The sequence below is a fragment of the Diadema antillarum genome, unplaced genomic scaffold (assembly GCF_040938485.1).
Source record: "Diadema antillarum isolate AM-2024a unplaced genomic scaffold, OU_Dant_1.0 seq00000906_RagTag, whole genome shotgun sequence".
In the NCBI taxonomy this organism is placed as follows: Eukaryota; Metazoa; Echinodermata; class Echinoidea; order Diadematoida; family Diadematidae; genus Diadema; species Diadema antillarum.
In genome coordinates, this window is record NW_027271764.1 from 394,405 (window position 1) to 415,455 (window position 21,051).

Consider the following 21,051-nt stretch of genomic DNA (forward strand, 5'->3'; position numbering starts at 1 on the left):
GGTCATACAGGGGAACATCATTATAATGAGGGCCTCAATCAATAAAACCCCAAAATAATCATGCTTTTATGAAATTTGCCTGTAAGCACAGTTTGCATTGAAATTCACGTTTCAAATTCACGTTTTTGAGCAATTTGTGGTCTGACATGCACATACAATATGTACATATTTATGCGCAACTTCGGAACTGCGCGCCAGGGCATTACAAATCTGGTGTCAAAAGATGCGGGAGACTCGAAAGAAAAAACTCATGAAACGTCGCGGCGATAGCTTTTCGCGATAGCGATACATCGTGCGGAACGTTGAGGGGGGGGGGGGGGGCTCAGAGGCCCCCCCGGCCTAGTTAGGGTTAATGAGCACAGATATAATGACATTCTCACTACAAAGCAAAAAATTACGGTTCCAAAATTATCATCTTCATATCCTTCTGTACTTCACTGTTCGGTTAGAACGAAATTTTGACACAACGCAAGAAAACTGCTGGTTCTGAGGACTTCATCGCAACAGGAGTGCACTGTACACTGGTATCGCACCTAAGGGCAGAGAATCGACCCAAAGCTTCTGAAGTGGAAACACGACCACAAACCTTCTTAACCTGCTACTTAACAAGCTCACTTACAAGAAGGTACTGCTTCTAATTGGGTCAATCTGGCAATCCCGATTTTTCGTTACTGTGTGTATCTGGTCTCTTACATAGTATGCTTACAAGGTACTGTCTATAACAAGGTAAAATCGGTAGTCCACTGACCTCTTTACAATGGTGTTTTCCTGTATCATCACGTTCAAACATGATACTTGTTTTCTTTAATAGACATATGCCTAATTTGATTTGTGTCCATGAAAATGAAATGTAATCTTTTTTTTAATAATAAACAGTGTATTCCCATTATAATGAGCACGGTAAATGAAATTTCCTTAACGAAGTAAAAATTTAGGTCGGAAAACTATCACCTAAATGTCCTCATACATATGCTTGACTGTTCAACTATTATAAAATTTTGATATATCGTTAAAAAACTGCCAGTCTTGAAGGACTTTGTTACAGTGGAAGTCGCCCATATTGTACAAGATATAACTGAAGGTTATGGGGGGTCTGTCTTTCACACCAAGCATGCATTTATGTACACCATCTCCTCGCAGTGAGGAACGTTCCATGACCGCTCACGTGGGGGCATGTGACGACGATTCTACAACACAGCCTGCATGCCCTCAATAGTACACCCATTCATATTCTTTTAGTAGAGAGAAGTGATAAATACATGTACCATGCTAAACTAATGGACTTTCAATGCATCTATGCTTGAACCCAGGGCCTGCATATTGCCCACGACACAGACCACAGGACCTCATATGTACATGTCTCCCTACAACAGAGCAAGTTGTCACAGAGATGGAGGCAAGAGAGGCAGCTATATACATTTGGCTTCACTTCAGATACGTTACGGCAAAATGGCTCCTCCCCATTTTATATGTGGGTAAGCCAAACCGACTTCAACCCCTAAAGAAGGGGGTAGCAATACATGAACAGTAGAGAGTAAACAAAAGTTTCATGAACACAAAATCAACCAGATGATTTTGTTTCTGTCACCATGTATTTGAGGAAGAAATGAAAATAAAATACAAGTGGAGTTTTACTGGCCTGGAATTGATAAGGTGGGACTGAAGTTGTTTTGCAAACATATTGCCCTTACAGACACACGAGCCTAAAAAATATAGACAGAAAGACAAAATTTAGCAATCCGAAGACTAGAAAAGACAAAATTGCTGATGCGAACACAGTATGATTTCACTCATAATCTTTCATACAGTTATTCATACACCTAACACTCAGTCACCATGATGTTTTGTTCTAGTTTTATTTGTACTACACCATGTGTATAAGTACAGTCGCCCAATCACATCCATTACACAAAGAGGACTTAAATTCATGGCACTATGTAATAAATAATCATATTTTCAAGTACTAGTAGTTGTCCATTTTTTCACTGTCATAAGTGTAAGGTTTGGCTGTAACATACTGCTTGTTTTAAGCAAAAATGGACTCACAAACTTAAAAACTACACTGTGTTTGACGTTAAAAGAGAGAGGGGGGAGGGGGGAAGGAAATTTCGGTTACACTGTCAACTTCCAAAACTCAACTTTGAGGAAAAATGCACAACACTTCATCTTTGTTCTACTAACCCTTTGCCAGTGCAATGAGTGCTAATTGGCACAGAATACCCCATAGCATTGTACACACTGTCTAAGGTCCTTACCAGCACAGGAAGGATTATGAGAGTACATGATAGTCACAATAACAGAACAGATTGTTTGATTCCTCAGAAACAAAAAAAGTATGTGACTAGGGCTGCAGACACAATGAAATACTTAACAGATATTTAAATCTTGAAAACACAAGATAGCTACACAAAAACGCAAATAACTCAATACTGCAACGTTTGTGCAAAATACAAGTCCACAGAGCCATTCCTTGAGATGCTCTAGGGTTGCTAGAAATCACGAAGTTGCACCCTCGGGAGGCTATTTTCAAGCTAGACCCAGAACATAAATTTAATTGTGATCGTGATAAAAAAGTGTGCCTGGAAGTCGACCGAGGTGAAGCAAATTTGGAAAGGAGAGAACAGATAACTTGTGTGACACATGGGTTGACATTACATGAAAGTGGGACAAAAAGTGGTCTTTATACCAGCTCTGATTTTTATCGCATCAATGCCGATACGCCATCAGAACATCAAGAAAACAGCGCGCCTTGTGAATGTGTCTGGTTCTTCACATTCTATGATTACTGGCTCGTACAATGTTACCCCTTTCAATGGCCCGAATTCACGAAGGTGGTACAAATGAAACCATGGTTTAAACCATGGACAAAAACCATGGAGCGCCAAGTGTCGCATGGAATATTTCGTTACGAAATCAGTCATTTCGTCGATGAAATGACTTTTTTGTAACAAAATGACAACACTTTGTAACTAAATGAACATTTCGTCAACGAAATCATTATTTCGTTAATGAAACGGTCATTTTGTCAACAAAATGACCAATTTTGTAACCAAATATTCCGTGCGACACTTGGCGCTCCATGGTTTTTGTCCATGGTTTAAACCATGGTTTCATTTGTACCACCTTCGTGAATTCGGGCCAATGTGTTAAAAAAAAAAAAAAACAAGAAAAAAGCACATCAAAATTGCAAGAATTCAGACACACATTGTGTACATTCTTTTTGTGATTATCTGAGAACAGTAATCAACAGCTTAATTCTAACTTCTTGATATCGAAGGCACGCCAGCTAAAAGGAAGTCTGGACAGTAGACTATTACAACTACCCCAAGATATTTCAGCGCATTCACAGAAATGTGTACCAGTGGAGAAAAACTGAAATGGGCAACGTCACAAGGATCTGTGACAAGCCAGTTAGGCAATCCCTCTGTTTTACTGATGTACTGGTATTGTGTACCTCTTTATACTACATGAATAGCATTCCCTCAAAGGGTATTACACTTACAATTTCACTCATCAATATTTCCCTCAACTAAAAGTTGTCAGCTAGAAAACTGAAATTTAGACGTGATATGCTCATAACACAATACATCTACATCAGATTTTCCTGACCGGGACAAAATGTAAAATGTTGCTTACTGGGGATGTGTGTGAAGCCTTTAAAATGACTGTGCCCACTTCAATACACGTTTCGACACCGGATCTTGATCTATTCAGTAACCAAGTTTTGAATTTGCTGATTAAGGTACATCAGAACACAAACAAACAAAACAAGCAGGGCGTCATATAAAAATCAAAGACTACAGTTGCTCCGGTTATTACCGGCACCTGACACAAACACAATTTTTAACACGGTGTGAAAGTAAACAGTCATACAATATGATTAGGATACATGATGTATATGAGACAATACAGATAGATGACTCGATACTTTCAGTTTTTCAGTCAAAATTCCTGCAAACCACTTTCCCAGAAATGAACCTCTCTCCAGAACCCAGTTTTCTGTTAATCTTCATGCTAAAAGATCCAAGACCAATGATACATCACAATTGCAAGTGGACAGAAAAAGGCGGGAGATGAAATTCATACTGTTTCACCATCAGCTGATCTCCTCGTCTTCCACTGTACCTGGAAAATATTCCAGAACATTCTGCGTCTTTGCCCAATGCCAACAAAGAGACAAGATTACTATCACAGGTGTTCCATTGACTGTAAGTAATTTTCCCTTCTGTTCTCTCGGGACACTTGATTATGTAACATCATGACATAAAGATACACAATGACACAATAAAACGTAATGTCTCAGAAGTGGTCCCTTAAATGACAGAGCTTGTGTCTTCCATACATGCGAATGACCTTTGCTTGCTCTTCTCAATCAAACAAGTCTCCTTTTACTATCATTCACATTTCCAGATGTTCTACACAAAAGTGATTTTCAACACTGATGTTATCTGTGTTGCTCTCTAGTATGTTTAAACGAGAGTTTTGGCCTTTTCTGTTTTTTCATGGTGAACATCCCTCCCACTGTATGAGATACTGCACCTTGCCGTCGACACAGATTCGCTTCCCTAGCACTTTGTAGCCTTCCCCGCAAGCCAGCCGCCCCTCCGCGCCAAAGTACGATGAGACAGACTTCTGGAGAATGGAGAGCGAATTGGCCGTTTCCGACATGCCATTCAGCCGCAGCTTGCTGGGGCTGGTCCCCTGAGGCGGCTTCTCCGGCCACGGTTTGTGAATGTCTGGCGCTTGGCTGACTTCGCTCGAACTGAGGTCGTCTGCGTCCTCGCTGGGTCTGTGCTTCCTCTTCCGGCCCCTGCGCTTCTTCCCTTCCAACTGTCTCGAGAGCAGGCGGCCGTACTGGTTGACCGCGCCGTTGTCTTGCCCGGCCCCGTTCTTTGATGACATTCCCTCCTCCGGGACGCTGGGTGAGCAAGGGACCACGCTGTTGCCCAGGGGGACCATTTCCAGAGGGGGGATCATGTCCAGCACAGAACAGCCCCCACTGGTGATTATGGATGATGAGCACACTCCCCCTGCATAGCCCCGGTACAACTGATTGGGGCTTGTGAGTGGGTGAGGTAATTTCTGTCACAAAGAGAAGAAATGCAAACAATGAGACATGTTATGCAAGTTAACTCAAATCAGATTATGGCCGGGAGTGACAGAAGAAAACAAAAGGGGGAGACAAACAAAACTCAAGAAAAATTCTTAACTCGAGTCACAATATCATCAGACAAGAATTAGAACCTAAATTTAATACAATTAGAACTATGTTTACTTCTACAAGCTGACTTTTGCTGATGACATCATGAGAGGCAAGAAAGATTCTTTAAGGGGTGGAGCTTGGCGGGTGCAGAAAAAAAAAATCATATAGATATATTCATTTGATACATAATTTGTTCAAACAAATCCTGAAAGTGTGTTGTGGAGACCTACAGTTGTATTCACAGCAGCATAAGAAATCATGGAGTAAAATTAACTAGACCTGGACATCGGGGGAATATCTTTAGAATGCTTCCTTGCCAAGAGGGAAAACTCTTCTTCCTTTGCATCTACTAGAAACAGGGAACATTAATTGAACAGTTTGGATCTATCCAGAGTACAGCATACAGGCATGATCATCTGACATCAGTTATCAGCAGGCAAGGTTTGATGTTCTAGCTCGTTCACATTCAATAACACAGTTGCCTGACCTTCCAACTTGGAGTAGCGGTTACTCACATTATTTGTTGCCTCCAGGAGAAGTTTCCGGGCCTTCTTCGATTTCGCTGCAATCTCCTCGGCGGTGAGCCCCTTCTGCTTCCTCCTCCTCTCCAGCGGAACGGGAGACAAGCTGTCAGATGAAAATTTGTGAAAAGGCAAGCAACAAGAGAAAGAGTCTCTGTCATTGCTGTATTCCAAAAAAGAGAAGAGAGAGTAGAAAAAAAAGGAAGATTTGGTGACGAGACTGTATATGATATACAGAGAAACTGTCTTAACCTTGTTCTACACTGTACATTAGTAGTACTGCAACACCAGAAATGTTCATATGGATTTTAATTTTGCGAAAGCCAAGATGCCCAAAATTTTAATGCATGCGAACTTTTTTGTCTACACTAAAATGCACTGGATGCCAGTGGAAATTTGCGAAAATGTCACGCCATGAAAAAGAGGCTGACAGCTTCAATTTGCAAAAATATCAAACGGCAAATATTTCTTGCTTAACAGTATTCAAATTCTGGACTTTTGATCTCCCTTGACATTACTGCTAACCTTACTGAGTTCATTGAGTCCGTCAAAATGACATTCAAGGACTCAACGACTGAAGATGCTACAATCAGGGGGGTGTTTCATCAACGTTTGTCAGCGCTAATTTCAGCAAACTCCTTGGTTTTGATTGGCTGAGATGCTCTGGTCACTGACTGTTACTATGGTGATTCAAGTTGTCAGCAGTGACAAATGTTGATGAAACACCCCCCAGAGCATGGAAATTGCCAACAGGTCTTTGTAATGCAATTTTTAATCTTTTGTGTGCTTTGAGTGCTGATTGGCACAGAAAACCCCAAAGTGTTGTACACACTGTAAAAAGTTTCCGGCACAGAAAAGGCTAAGCAACCACTCGGTCACTGTATCATTAATGGGAGAGATTCAAAGACTTTGGTAGAAAAGATTTGGATTCATCACTAACCAACGTGAATACAAGATGAAATAATAATGGAACTATAAAGGAAGAACTAACATTACAAGAATATGCTATGCTTGTATTAAAGAGCACCTCTATGATGACAATATATGGCAAAGTTATTGTGATCAGAAGTGTGACCTATTAGATATCACCATGAATATCAATCTAGGTTCTTCCTAATCTTGTGCAGACATAATTTTTCTGTAATATTTTCAAATAGGTTTTGAAATTACTGAAACAACCTTGCACCAACAAGATGAAATAACACTTCAAGCTCTGAATGGCTCACCTCTGCACTGGGAAAAAGGTTACGACCTTCCGACCTTTCATCTTCATGTCATTCATGACCTCATCGGTTATCTGACCAATAGCAGGCAGGACTATGGTGGGCGGGACGGGTGGAGTGCGTACCCTCAACCCCCATAGGTTCTTCTTCTTCTTCACTTCCTTGCCACATGCAAACCTGGGGTGGGAGGGCACCATGGAAACAGCATAATTCTTCACAAAATTATATGAGAAATGCACTGTAATCTTTGCTGCAAGTAGTCATTAAATCTTTACTTTGAACAGGTCTGAAAATTGATCACTCATTGATTGTTCACAAAATATCTTAGATTTTTGCAAAAGAATTGCTTTCCTGCTATCTTCAGAGTTCTAAAAGTGATATATATTTTCTTTTTTAATTGGGAAAGAAATGACATAGTGAGCAGCTACATGAAAAGAAAATGGAACAAACAGACGACGTCCTATTTTCTCATTCCTGTCCATCTCCATCATCCAAAAGCTTAGGGTCCTCTTCAATCGCATATAAAATTATGTTTCCATGACAACCATGATGGAGGGAACACTTAACATATATCAGAGTGGCTCACCTCATCTTAGAGCTCAGGAGGGCAGACAGCATACTCTCCTGCTTCTCCGACCGAGTTGTTTCTGAGAGCTGCGTAAAACATTAACATATTCATACGGTTAAGGACATGCGAACAAAATCCCATTGCAAGAATGTGAATAAAGAATTCAGAATTTCACATACTTCAATTTAAAAAAAAATTTTATGGTAATGTAGTCTCAGTGAAATCATAAACCAAAGATGTGGTATCTTCTTCCAAGTTGCTTCAGTGACCTTGGAGCCATGAGCTGTTTATGAGATATATTGAGATACATGAGCAAAATCTTGCAGTACAACACCCTCCGTGAAAACTTGGAAACTTGAAACTTATTAGTGGAAAAATGAGCAAAGAAAATGGGGACTTGAAACTTGTCCAAAGATGAAGCCTGCATTTTCTTGTAAACTGTACAAGTGTCTAAAATCTTTCCTCAATACTTGTCTGTCTTTCCAATTTGAGAGGTAAATCGGGGATATAGTTTTCTCCAGCTTCATACAATCATCAAGTAATAATGCATACAAATCTTCACCAAAAATTCTTCAATGTCATGAAAGCCACAAGTTGTTTGTATGAAGCTGGAGAAAACTCTATCCCCGATATACCTCTCAAATTGGAAAGACAGACAAGTATTGAGGAAAGATTTTAGACACTTGTACAGTTTACAAGAAAATGCAGGCTTCATATTTGGACAAGTTTCACGTCCCCATTTTCTTTGCTCATTTTTCCACTAGTAAGTTTCAAGTTTCCAAATTTCCAAGGTTTCATGAGTTCAGTAGCTTCCAATAACCATGACAGCAACTAACAGCATGAATCATCCATTAAATCCCCTAAACTTTCCAAGATCTTTGATAGTCCTATCAAAATCATCTTGTTTCAATTGATTGGATAAGAAAGTATCACATGATGAGGGCCCTGTTTCATAAAGCTGTTCGTAAAATTACGCATGACTTTATGAACGACTTAAATATGGCAAGCCAAGTGGGTTTTCTAGTCATTGTTAATTTCAATAGCTAAAGTTGAAATTTGCAGATGATAATGGTTATTATTACATGTTAAGACACGTCTTTAGTTGAAAGTGTATTATTGCCCCAATGTTAATGAAATATTGACATACAATTGTACTTTGTTAAAAGCTAAGGGGAACAAGGAAAAGTAGAAATTACGCGGTGCGTAACATATGTCCCCGCCGGAAGTAGCATTTTGTAACAAAATGTGCAATATAGGTAAAAAATCAAGGTCAAAGGTCAAAGAAGTCAAAGGTCAAAATTCTGTGTAGAAGTTTTGAAGCCCTCACCTAGTGCCATCACATAAAGCAAATGGAATCGAAATTGGGTTAGAAATGGCGAAGGAGTAGCATTTTGTAGCCAATGTACAATATAGGTCAAAAATCAAGGTCAAAGGTCAAAGAAGACAAAGGTCAAAATTCTGTGTAGAAGTTTTGAAGCCCTCACCTAGTGCTATCACATAAAGCAAACGGAATCGAAATCGGGTTAGAAATGGCGAAGGAGTAGCATTCTGTAGGAAAATGCACAATATAGGTCAAAAATCAAGGTCAAAGGTCAAAGAAGTCAAAGGTCAAAATTCTGTGTAGAAGTTTTGAAGCCCTCAACTAGTGCCATCATATAAAGCAAACGGAATCGAAATCGGGTTAAAAATGGCGAAGGAGTAGCATTTCGTAGCAAAATGTACAATATAGGTAAAAAATCAAGGTCAAAGGTCAAAGAAGTCAAAGGTCAAAATTCTGTGTAGAAGTTTTGAAGCCCTCACCTAGTGCCATCACATAAAGCAAACGGAATCGAAATCGGGTTAGAAATGGCGAAGGAGTAGCATTTTGTAGCAAAATGTACAATGTAGGTCAAAAAATCAAGGTCAAAGGTCAAAGAAGTCAAAGGTCAAAATTCTGTGTAGAAGTTTTGAAGCCCTCACCTAGTGCCATCACATAAAGCAAACGGAATCGAAATCGGGTCAGAAATGGCGAAGGAGTAGCATTTTGTAGCAAAATGTACAATATAGGTCAAAGGTCAAGGTCAAAGGTCACGACTGAAATTCTGTGTAGAAGTTTCAAAGCTCCCATGTAGTGCTATCATATAAAGCAAACAGAATCAAAATTGGCTCATAAATGACAGAGAAGTAGCAAATTGAAGATTTTGATCACACACGGACGCACACACGGACACACGGACGGACAGACACACGGACGGACACACGGACACACACACGTACGGAGCCCGTTTCATAGTCCCCTGCTCGAACTCGTTCGGCGGGGACAAAAAAAAATGGGCACACATATTGGCACTTCATATTTCAGTCGTTCGTAAAATCATGCATAACTTCACAAACAGCTTTACGAAGCAGGGCCCAGGACAGCTACATTTCAGGCTATAAATGAGCTGTGAAAATTTAGAGTATTGAAGCAGCATTTTGTCTCTATAAACTCACATGGGGAACCTGGTAGTTATTCCATTCCTGGGTCAGGTTGGGGAGGATCTCGTCTTCAAAGTCGTAGTACTTCTTCTTGTGCAGCAGGGTTAGATTATACAACACCAGCTGTGCCAGATCCACCCTGCAGATTTAGAACAACAATCTTTCATTATGAAACATTGCATGCACAATCAAGTAATTCTCAATAAAACATGTAACACTGTCATGATAAAGTCATTTACATTTACAATGTGGAAGATCACAAGGTGAGGTGTGAAGAGAAAGTCAGGTTTTGCTGTTGACATGATAATTTGAGTGAAAGCAAATATTTCCTTTCACATCGTCCTTATTACGTCACACTCCATAACTAAATACCTGAGCAAAGCGACACCTTTAAAGAGAGAGGAAAAATTGTGACTGTCTTATTGATCTTCTCATTACACGTATATAGTGTTCATGTGGAATTACCAGCAAAGCCCTTTGCAATTTTCCTCACTTAGTTTTATTTTGTTGACAACTTCAAAATATTGTTTGCTTTTAACATCACAGAGATGATCTATCACTGTAATGTGTTCACTGGTCATCTCTGAAGTTTTTAGAGTGCCTGTGCTTTTTGTTGTATCGGGGAGTTTAATGGATGCTAACAGTACAACATCATGACTTCAGAGAGAAGTCTAATGGCAACAATGCAAATAAAAACTATCACTAATACTGCATCATCACAGTCATTATCATCATAATCTCCATAATCATTATCATCAACATCACCATCATGATCATCATCACCTTCATCATCATCTTCATCATCATCATCATCACCACCATCTTCATCATCATCGCCATCATCACTAACATCATCGCCATCAACATCACCGCCATCATCACTAACATCATCGCCATCAACATCACCATCATCACCGTAACCGTCACCCCCATCGCCATCGCCATCGCCATCACCGTCACCATCATCATTACCATCACCATCACTATCACTGTCACCATCATCATTACCATCACCATTGCCACCACCATCAACATCACCACCATCATCATCATCACCATCATAATACAATTATCCCATCTTCATCACCACCATCTTCATCATCATCATCATCGCCATCATCACTAACATCATCATCGCCATCACCATCAACCATCACCATCACCGTCGCCATCACTATCAACATCACCACAATCACCATTATCATCGTCATCATCACCACTATCACCCTCATCACCACCATCACCATTATCATCACCATCATCATTACACTCATCATTATCATCACTGGATGTCCAAATTCAAAGATTAATGTCTCACCATTTCAGGGGAAGCCTCTTGAGGTACTCGGGGCCTCGATTGCACACAGAACACACAAATATATAGAACCTGTGAGGAAAACACAGAAGGAAGAAGTACAAAATGATGTCATAGCTTTAAACGGCCTTACAATTCAAAGTGTTTTCATTCACAAAATTATATATGTGCAGGTATGCTTTCTCCTCCCCCCCCCCCCCTTTCTTTTTTAGCTAGATATTCAATGCAGATGCCCTCAAATTCACCTTAAATCCATAGGAATAGGTACTAGTCATTCTAATAATCCTTATTGCACTGGCCTTATTACACAGCACAGAAAAGCATGCACTTAAGTGTGTGCAAACCTCAAAAAATGCGCAGCTTGAACTCCCAAGTTCATTGACTCTACCTGCCAAAATATCGAAAATCCTTCACAAAATCCATAAAAATTCCCAAATCACTATCAAAATTTAATTATCTGTTCCTTGTGTCATTCTCAAAGTTTCCTATAAGTTTCATCCAAATCCATTTTTAAGTTATTTTGCACACAGTCAAACAAACAAACCAACGCTGATGAAAACATAACCTCCTTTCTCGGCGAAGGTAATAAATAATTCCAAGGCTGAGCTGTAAATCATACCAGTGAACAAGAAAATAAGATTTAGAGTCTTGACGCTGTCACTGGTATGTGACAATCTGACTAAATACATATATGACACATGTACGTGACTGAATATGGAGATGCTTAACTAAAGAAAAGAGAATGTCTAGGAGGATTCACATAACTCTTTCTTACCTATCACCATACATCATTGGGATCTCTATACACTGGACACATGCTGTGGGAGGAAAAAATACATGCGAGTTGGAATCTAGCAAACAACTGTCATCATTTTAGGTCAGTATAGTTTGAATACAGACACCTTTTCATGGGTTAAGTCAGCATTTCATGCACACAGATTGTGCGGGAAGTTCTGAATGAACTTCGGAGATAATTCACAAATTAAATTGTTTTGCATCAGCAACATATCTTCTTGTGGAATTTCAAAATAAAAAAATCAAATTCATAAGTATCTCATTGTCATTGTGAGCTTACAGCAGTGTTTACAGGGTACAGTCTTAGGCACTCCGATTATCAAAAATCTAACACAGACCCTCATTGTACAATATTGCAAATGTCTTCCCTGTATGATGCCATGCCTTTCCCACCACAGCTTTTACGGTTGGAGCAAAAACACACATTTCTTTCAAAATACTTACACGCAATGGACTGGCCACTGCTGGGTCTGAAATAATTTTCGAGCCCTCTCTGAGGGCAATATATAGAATAGAAGAGGCTCCCAGGGCTAAGTAATACTTTACTTTTACATCACTATTCCTGTAATGACCATTTCCAAATTGGGGACTCAGGTTTAGTTGATTACCTTCATGAAACCACTGTCGGCATCTGCAACACTGAAGCATCTTCAAGTACCAGCTGAATGGAAAACAAGACAAAGGAAAGATTTCATTTCTATTCAGCAGGTAAGCAGTAATCTCCGGTTTAAAGAGCAACATCACAGATCTCAGAAAGATGTCGATTTAATACTGTTCAGTGTTGAGGAGAGGGGTTCACAAAGCAAGTACGGTTGAATGAGTCCATTCATATATGTGAGAGACAGAGTGACTAGATGTGACTAGATGTGCTGTTAAGACTGAAACAACTGAAAAAACAACCCACTTCCTGGAGTTCAACCATGAGGCAAATCCAACTTGCACATGTCAAACCCTTTCTACAGCAATTAGATATATATAATGATAACAAGATATCAAGGAATGCAATGGGCTTGGTATAGAAAGGATTGCCTACAATACCATCATGTAAATCAGTTCTTGGCATATGTATATTTTAATAAAATGCTGTTCCTATGAGATTGTTTACAGTACTAGTATTTGACAGAAACAATAATGAAGACTTTAAAAAAAACTGAATTTACTTACTATTCAACAAGAAACAATTTCTATCCACTCGAAATAGATCAAAAACCTTGGGGGTTTCAATGGATTTGACTTTATATGAATGAGAATGATGGATAGGCCATTGTACACTTACTCTCCAGGACCCCCACAATAGCAGTAGCACTGTTCTGTGTTGGTCTTGTGGCCGGAATCCCAGTGGAGATTTTCTATCTGTAATGCAGATTGAGACAAAAACAGATGGATGAATCTATTACACAAGATCTAGAAGATGGGAGAAACTTGGACAGAAGTGAATATCGTGAGATGCTCAATACTGTTGAAGAACTAACATGGCCAGAAAATAATTAGGTGTTTCCAGGAACACCATCGTCTTTTGATACACCTTTAAAAGTGAATAAATACATACAACATATCTAATGACATCACGAGGCTCAATGAATGTCCCCATCAGTACACACATAGCAACAATTTTCCTTCATTTATAGTATTGTTGAATTACCTGTAGTTCTTGAAATAAGCAGACATCATCAGGTATACACTTTAATATACTGGACATGGTTGGATAACTCATATACTGAATGTAAATACACATTCTGAATATTAGAATATAATGGCAAAAAAAAAAAAATGTAATAACTATTTGAACAGGAATGAAATCATTCCCTCTAACACCAGCAAAGATACAGGAAATATTTAGGAATATATCAAAGATAGGTCTTTAATCATGCTCTTGCATTTTAATGGTACTCTTACCTTGTACGGGAGTGCCTTCTTCACCTCTTGGAATGCTTTTGCTGCAAAATGTGAAAGTCAAGGAGGGGAGGAGCAAATCACAACATGAGAACCAGCAAAAACAGATCATTACTATTGTCTGTTTCTGCTTTTGAATTTCTATGTACACTATTTGCATTGGACTCTCATACCACGAAAATATGGCACATTTATTGCAGTGCAAGCAATAAATACGAAAGGTATCAGAACAGAAAAATGATGAGGAAGTACATGGAGACTTTGCCAGAAACTGGTGGAGTTAACAGTCAGCCTGTTCTTAAGCAGAGGTCAGACACTGATTACTTTACACACTCTCAAAGACATAATAACGCTGTTGGCAGCCACCTAAACAGCACTGAAAACTCTCAATGGTGGACAGAATGCACACATGATAATTTGCATATTTGAACTGTATTGTTAAATGACTGGCAGGATGAAAAACATTTTGTGGTCTAATTTATAAACAACACTGTCACATAGAACTTTAAGCCATTTCCATTACCTGCTGGACCTTTCTTAAGAGCTCCGCCCACCTGAAATAACAAGAAACAAAAATGAAATGTAATGAATATAGAAAATCAGCCAATGTCCACGCTGGAAGGTGTTAGCCTTTATACACCATAGGAATTTATAAAAGAAATCTGTTACATGATTTGACTTGGATGCATCTGCCGCAAGACAGACTGCAGGGCTCCACACTAATTTTTTTTTTTTTGGTGGCCCAATGGGGCCACCGAAATCATCAATTTCAAATTTTGGGTGGCCCAAGAGAAAAATTGGGTGCCCCCCCCCAAAAAAAAAAACATTAAAATTCTTTTTTTTTTTAATGAGTTGTTGTTGTTGTTTTACGAAAAATTTGGTGCCCCCCCCAAAAAAAAAAACCCATTAAATTCCTTCTTTTTTTATGAGTTGTTGTTGTTGTTGTTTTTATTTCCGTCTTCAGATAAAAACATACACACATTACAAGTTGCATATATACATTGCATATACGAACAGAAGAAACGGGGGATTGCCCGTTCAGTCATATTTACAAAATATGGCTGTTCTTCCACAGGGTCCCGAATTTACAATACAATAAGAGAATAATACACTGTATACACAAAACATAAGAAAAAATAATGAAAAATCATATATCGAACTGGTACAGTGAGAGTCAACAATAATCAGAGATAGGTAGAGAAAAGCAAAGCAAGCAAAAGAAAAGAAGAGGAGGAGAACAAACCTACAAAAGAAAAAGCAAGACTCACTGCATGCATTTATGCATTTCCGGCGCAAAAAGTTACAAATTTATTGACATAGACCCCTACTTTAAAAAAAATTTTGGTGGCCCGAGGCGGGCCATCAAATTTGCCCTTTTTTAAAATTTGGTTAGTGTTGAGCCCTGCAGACTGAAAAATTTAGATTTCCCTCTATAAATTTTCAACTAAAGATCGTGATATTAGATATTTGTGAATTGTCCCTTCCATACTAGTTTCTCACTTTAGGATATCTAATGTACCGCGTACACTTCTCTCTCCACCCCGACTCCCATGGAAGAAAAATTCAACTTGGCTCTGTCACATATTTGTGCATCAAGATTGGTTGTAACAATGAGATGCCCACTTACATGTGCCATGGTAACATGGTACACATGAATAAATGGGTGGGCACGTGGAAATTGATGTGAACACAAAAATATTTTGATCAGGATGGGAAGGGGGGGGGGGGGGGCAGGGCTCAGGCTGGAAACAGCAACAGACTTAAAATCCAGTTCCATAAGCTCTATTTCGACATATTTTACATTTCAATTTATACTTGATTTCCCTCTGCAACTACAGTATGTTTTACCGTTTTCCAATTCATCATTACAGTCATCTGACAGAATTGAACAAAAGGGTTATAATCATGGTCTAATGAGAACAGCATCACAAGAAACCATTCAATACATACAAACAAGGGTACATACACTTCACATAAAAGATCTGTGGATTTGATATCCATAGATCTCCTTCTAGATTGTAAGAACTTTTATGGTTTAACTCAAAGCACCATTTAAAATATTGATAGCATATTTCAACTTGACATACAAGATCAATGCTGCACGTACCTTGACTGAACTAACAAACACACAAGGTCTACAATGCCACGGCTCGTCCTCATTTTGTAGAATGCCGCCCTCTATGGCAGGACTATGACACTGCTGATGATAACCTGGAAAGGTAAGAGTTACCAACGATATGGAACCAAAGTGAAAAAAATTCTACCAAGAGGGCCTGTATACACACTCCTGGCAAAGAGAAAGCAGGACCCAAACCCATCAAAAAATGATTAAAATAGCACATTCTGTGCAACTCCTATAAAGATTCTTGCTATCCAATTGGCCAACTTTTCATCACATGACATGAGCTGAAAAAGACCATTGCGTGCTCCACTATCAAGAATGCAAACACCCTTGTGCAGTTTTGGATAATGCACAATGAAGTCAGCTTCCATGTACATCACTCAATTGGGTTATTCATCAAAACTTGCTGTTTCCCATTTACATTTCCCTGAAAAATGCTTGTTGTTGTATTCGTGCCTTGGCTTGGACCACAAGTGTTGGGTAAAATACATAATGAAAGACATATATCAATTCAATGGAATAAGATTTGAAGTTGACTTTGAATCAATTAGCGACAGATGAGATGATCATTAGATAGGAAAGACGAGAAGCTTCCCTTTGTAGAATACAACATCTCATCTTTTACCTCCTGCGAAATCTTGCAACATTACACTTTACTATTTGCACAAAATCTGTAACTGTGATAACAAAATAAGTTCTACCCCTTGGCATTGAACAATGCCTCTGGCATGACTTAATCAGGAAGGCACAGGATTTCTCAACACAAGTATGCATATCACCTCGTCCGCATCTGTCGCAGATGACGATCTCGTTGGGCAGCTCTGACGTCCCATCGTGGCAGACGAAGCAGGTAATGTCCTCGCTGTCCGTGAGGGCTTTCTGCAGGTCCTTGTACAGGACCCAGAACTCGGAGTTGTCCTCGAAGGATACCATGCATTTCTCGTGATCAGCATCCACCTGTCCAATCAGCGTAGGACCGGGAAAAAACGAACAGACAAACAAAACAAAAACATTTTTTTTTTAGTACTAAAGCATCACATCCAAAGGTAGTATTAAATGAGCACTTCAATATTGCAATTGGCAGAATGATAGTTTCAGTTTTGTACATAACAGAGTTAAATTCCACAGTGCTTTTTCAATATTGTCTAATTTATCAAGCAAGCAAGCACTATGGTAGCTCTGCAAAGGAAAGGATTTCCTTATGCAACGCTGCACACTGGCACTGGTCCGACGGTCCCTGACCAGTAAAAATCACTGTCGGACCAGCAACATTTATAAGGAATGGGCCAATAAAGAATAGAAAAACTGGGTACTTACTGGTCCGACCTGTCTGGTCTGACAGACAGGTCGGACCAGTAAAAAAATGAGTCAGTGTGCAGCCCTGCCTTATGTCCCCCTACTAATTTTACCATACCACTCCACTACCCCACCTTTGCTGGCTTATGCTTGGATGCACTGTGCATGTTGGGGTAATAGTGGGGGGGGGGGGGGGGGGGGGGGGGACGTACATCCGTGCATAGGCTAACATGAGCAGGGAAGTGTACAGTAAATCACTTGGGGGTGGGGGAGACACACAAAAAACTTTCCCTGCAAAGTGTAACAACTCTCTGCCCCCAATAAATATGGTATACAATTGTAGGTGGAAAGATTATTGCCCAACCTTTGTTACTGTTCCGAGATAAAAGAGTCCATCGCTCCACCTCGCCAAAACATCAAGTCCTTCTGAATACTGGCGACCCTTTGCCGCTTCGCATTCGTCCGTGACAGCTTCCGTGGCTGCCGCTGCCTCTTTCTTTTCAGACTTCGGTGTCTCACACTCCTTGTTGGCTGTGCTCTCATCGACTCTCCCTGTTCCCTCCTTCCGCGGTCTCTTCGGCGAGTTCCCTTGTCGGCCTGGCGATTTGGCAGAGATTGAGTTGTTGAGTTTGGCACTGACCACCTCTCTCATTGGGCGCTTGGGTGAAGCCTTGGTCTTGAGGGGACTCTCTGGCTCTTCTGATTGGCTCGGTGGTGGCTTGGGGGGCTTGGGAGTTAATTGAGATGAACAACTGGCCAAGTCAGACCCCAACTGAGTTGATGCTGCCATCTCCTGCAACAGACAAGAAAGGGTCCATCATCATTTAAATTTGACATGTGGAATTCAAATTCAAATGTTTGCATGGGCAGCAATTTACAAGCCTGCCCCAAATTCACCCGATTCTTTAATTCTATTTATATAAAAGTATAAACATTGCTTTCATTCTGTGCTGTGTGGCAACTTTATGATATTGGCTACAATTGCAGTGGCTGTGGTTGAGAATAGCTTCTGCAATGGTTGAATCTATACCAGTAAAAAATTCTTTTGTCCTATTCCTATCATGTTTTGTCCTGACCATAATCAGAAGCAAAAAAAACAAACAAACAACAAAACAAAACAAAAGAAAAAAAAAACGAGGGAAGGGGTGGTGGGGGAGTCTAATTAAACATGTGAGACTAGCTTCACATAAGACAAGGCCAGTGATATTTCTGACAGAAAGCAGTTAGTACGTCATGCAAGTGCTCTTTAATCATGCTAGAAAATGGAATTTTTAATGGAAATCCCATTATATTTTCATTATATTGCTGTCCACACATGGCACATACCGATTTATAATAATAGTATTAATACTAGACGGACGAACATGCATTGCATTGCAATGGCCGATTACGGTATATTACATTACATTGAAGTTGGTTTGGATAAATTTTGGGACAATGAACCCATAAAATTTAAGTTCAAAGCCACTCCACCTGGCCATGACCCAGCTCATCTCAAGGACCAAACCTGGATCTGAATATAGAGGCTCAGCCTGCGTTCAGAATCTTCCATATAGGTATCCATAGGTAGATACTATTACGCTTTTTGCATCATCAGCGCGCAGCGTGCATCAACGCATGGACCATGGCATGGACACAATTATTATCGTGCATTCTCCTGAACATTGTGCTTGCGTGCGCCAAACATGTCAACCTAAGGGATCGAGAAATGTGTATTTCATGTTTCCGTATATCATAGTCGTAGTAAAAGACTCTTTCATGTGTTTAAGGTTCTATAAATTGAATGGAACGTCCATTCCAGTGGTTTCTTTGCTCATAGCTCGGTGGCAACATGGCAAGGTCAGGAACACGGCATCAAAATACACGTGTGGGACCGGGAAACATGCCCATTTAAATAAAGAGTAAACTGCGAATGAACATTTTTCTGTACGACAAAAGTCCTCTTTGTATCATGGTGAGCTGGAAAGAATGCTTTTCGTCATCAGTACTTACCCCGTCTAACAAATCGCAGACTTTTGGTGAGAATGCCGAAACAAAACGCCCTGCTTTTCACGTCGAAGATGCTGGGATCACATCCTCCGCAAGCACGTTTCCCGCGAAAACACTTCGTTTATAGTTTACATAACACTTCCGGTATCGTGCGTGGTTGCTGCGAACACCTCCACCTCAAGGCAGAGATCGAGAGGGAGGCATATGATATCTTATCCATATACGATTAGACACTGATATGTTCGGTCGAGCATGATCAATATTGTGATATAACTATGCGTTTAATCTTACATTCCGAGCATACGCATTCTGCACACTCATCATAATCGCAGTAATTATGTCCTATCCTCTCTTGCTCTCTCACACTTCTCTTTTCAGTGTTTGCAATCGAAATAAGAAGAAAAAGAAGAAGAAGAAAAATGATGATGATGATGATGATGATGATGGAGGAGGAGGAGGAGGCGGGTAAGAAGAAAAAAGAAGTTGAAGAAGAAGAAGAAGGCCGGAGAAGAAGAAAAAGAAAAAGAAGAAGAAAAAAAAAGATGATGATGATGATGATGATGATGATGATGATGGAGAAGAAGAAGAAGAAGAAGAAGAAGGAGAAGAAGAAGAAGAAAAAGAAGAAGTGGGGAACATTTCCATACTAGTAGTGATGAAAGCAACATGGGTGTTGAACTTGTATAGTGGTGTAGATGATGCCATGAACTTGCTACATATGGGTAGATTGCTAGATTTGTGCCGGTATCCTACAATATCTTCAAATAAATGGCATGACACTAACTTTTTTTTTTTCTCTGGTGGCCCCGTTCGGGACACCAACATTTGTAAATTTGACATTTTGGTGACCCGGATAAGAAATGTATTGGCCCGTGATAAAAGGAAACATAACAATTCAGTTTGAATCTTTGTTGCCTGCTCGAACCACCACCAACAGATAACCTTTACGAAAATTTGGTGGCCCGACGTCAAATTCTAGTGGTCCCCGGCCATCGTGCCACCTCTAATGTCGAGCCCAGACTATAGGGCCTACAGGACATGCCTTTGATGTACTTCTCGTAATGCATGATCAAATCGAGTTATGTTTGTTTGATTGTTTGTTTGTCTGTTTACTCCTATCTTTTCCTCCGGCCCCGTCTTCGTTAAATAAAGCTATCGCCTATGATTTCAAAGACAGGTTCATTCAAAACTAATTGCCTGCCCAATACTTAATACTCTTCACTAAAAGTTGACTTGTGTCAGATACTAGCAGGACGTCTCTTTCCTATGAGGCAAAAATCATTGAACCAGAATTTTCCCGAATTTTTCTTATTGTTATATCATTTCATTCTCTTCCCCTCTCCTCTCCCTCTCTCTTCTGCTCCTTCATTTTCCTCTTCTTTTTCTTCCACTCCTCCTCTTCTTCTCCTCCTTTTCTTCTTCTCCTCCTTCTTCTTCATCATCATCATCTTCTTCTTCTTCTTCTTCTTCTTCTTCTTCTTCTTCTTCTTCTTCTTCTTCTTCTTCTTCTTCTTCTTCTTCGTCTTCTTCTTCTTCTTCTTCGTCTTCTTCTTCTTCTTCTTCTTCTTCTTCTTCTTCTTCTTCTCTGTAATAATCTCCTGACAATACATTATCTAAATTCTCGTACTGACAAACTTTCGCTTTTAAAGGGATCGTATAGTTGTGGTTG

General features: G+C 39.8%; 1 protein-coding gene across 1 annotated transcript; it reads right to left on the reverse strand.

Annotated features, from left to right (window-relative positions):
- Positions 1-4,391: 4,391 nt before the first annotated feature.
- On the reverse strand, positions 4,392-19,467 carry LOC139741149 (metal-response element-binding transcription factor 2-like). The gene is made up of 15 exons (XM_071651738.1): positions 19,386-19,467; positions 17,758-18,186; positions 16,877-17,054; positions 16,083-16,186; positions 14,499-14,529; positions 13,979-14,019; positions 13,359-13,435; positions 12,691-12,743; positions 12,063-12,105; positions 11,291-11,359; positions 9,988-10,111; positions 7,534-7,601; positions 6,951-7,124; positions 5,719-5,830; positions 4,392-5,082 (listed from the first exon to the last, which is right to left on the reverse strand). Exons 2-15 carry the CDS (start codon positions 18,181-18,183, stop codon positions 4,501-4,503), a joined length of 2,082 nt encoding a protein of 693 aa, XP_071507839.1. The 5' UTR covers positions 18,184-18,186; positions 19,386-19,467; the 3' UTR covers positions 4,392-4,500.
- Between the last annotated feature and the right edge of the window lie 1,584 nt (positions 19,468-21,051).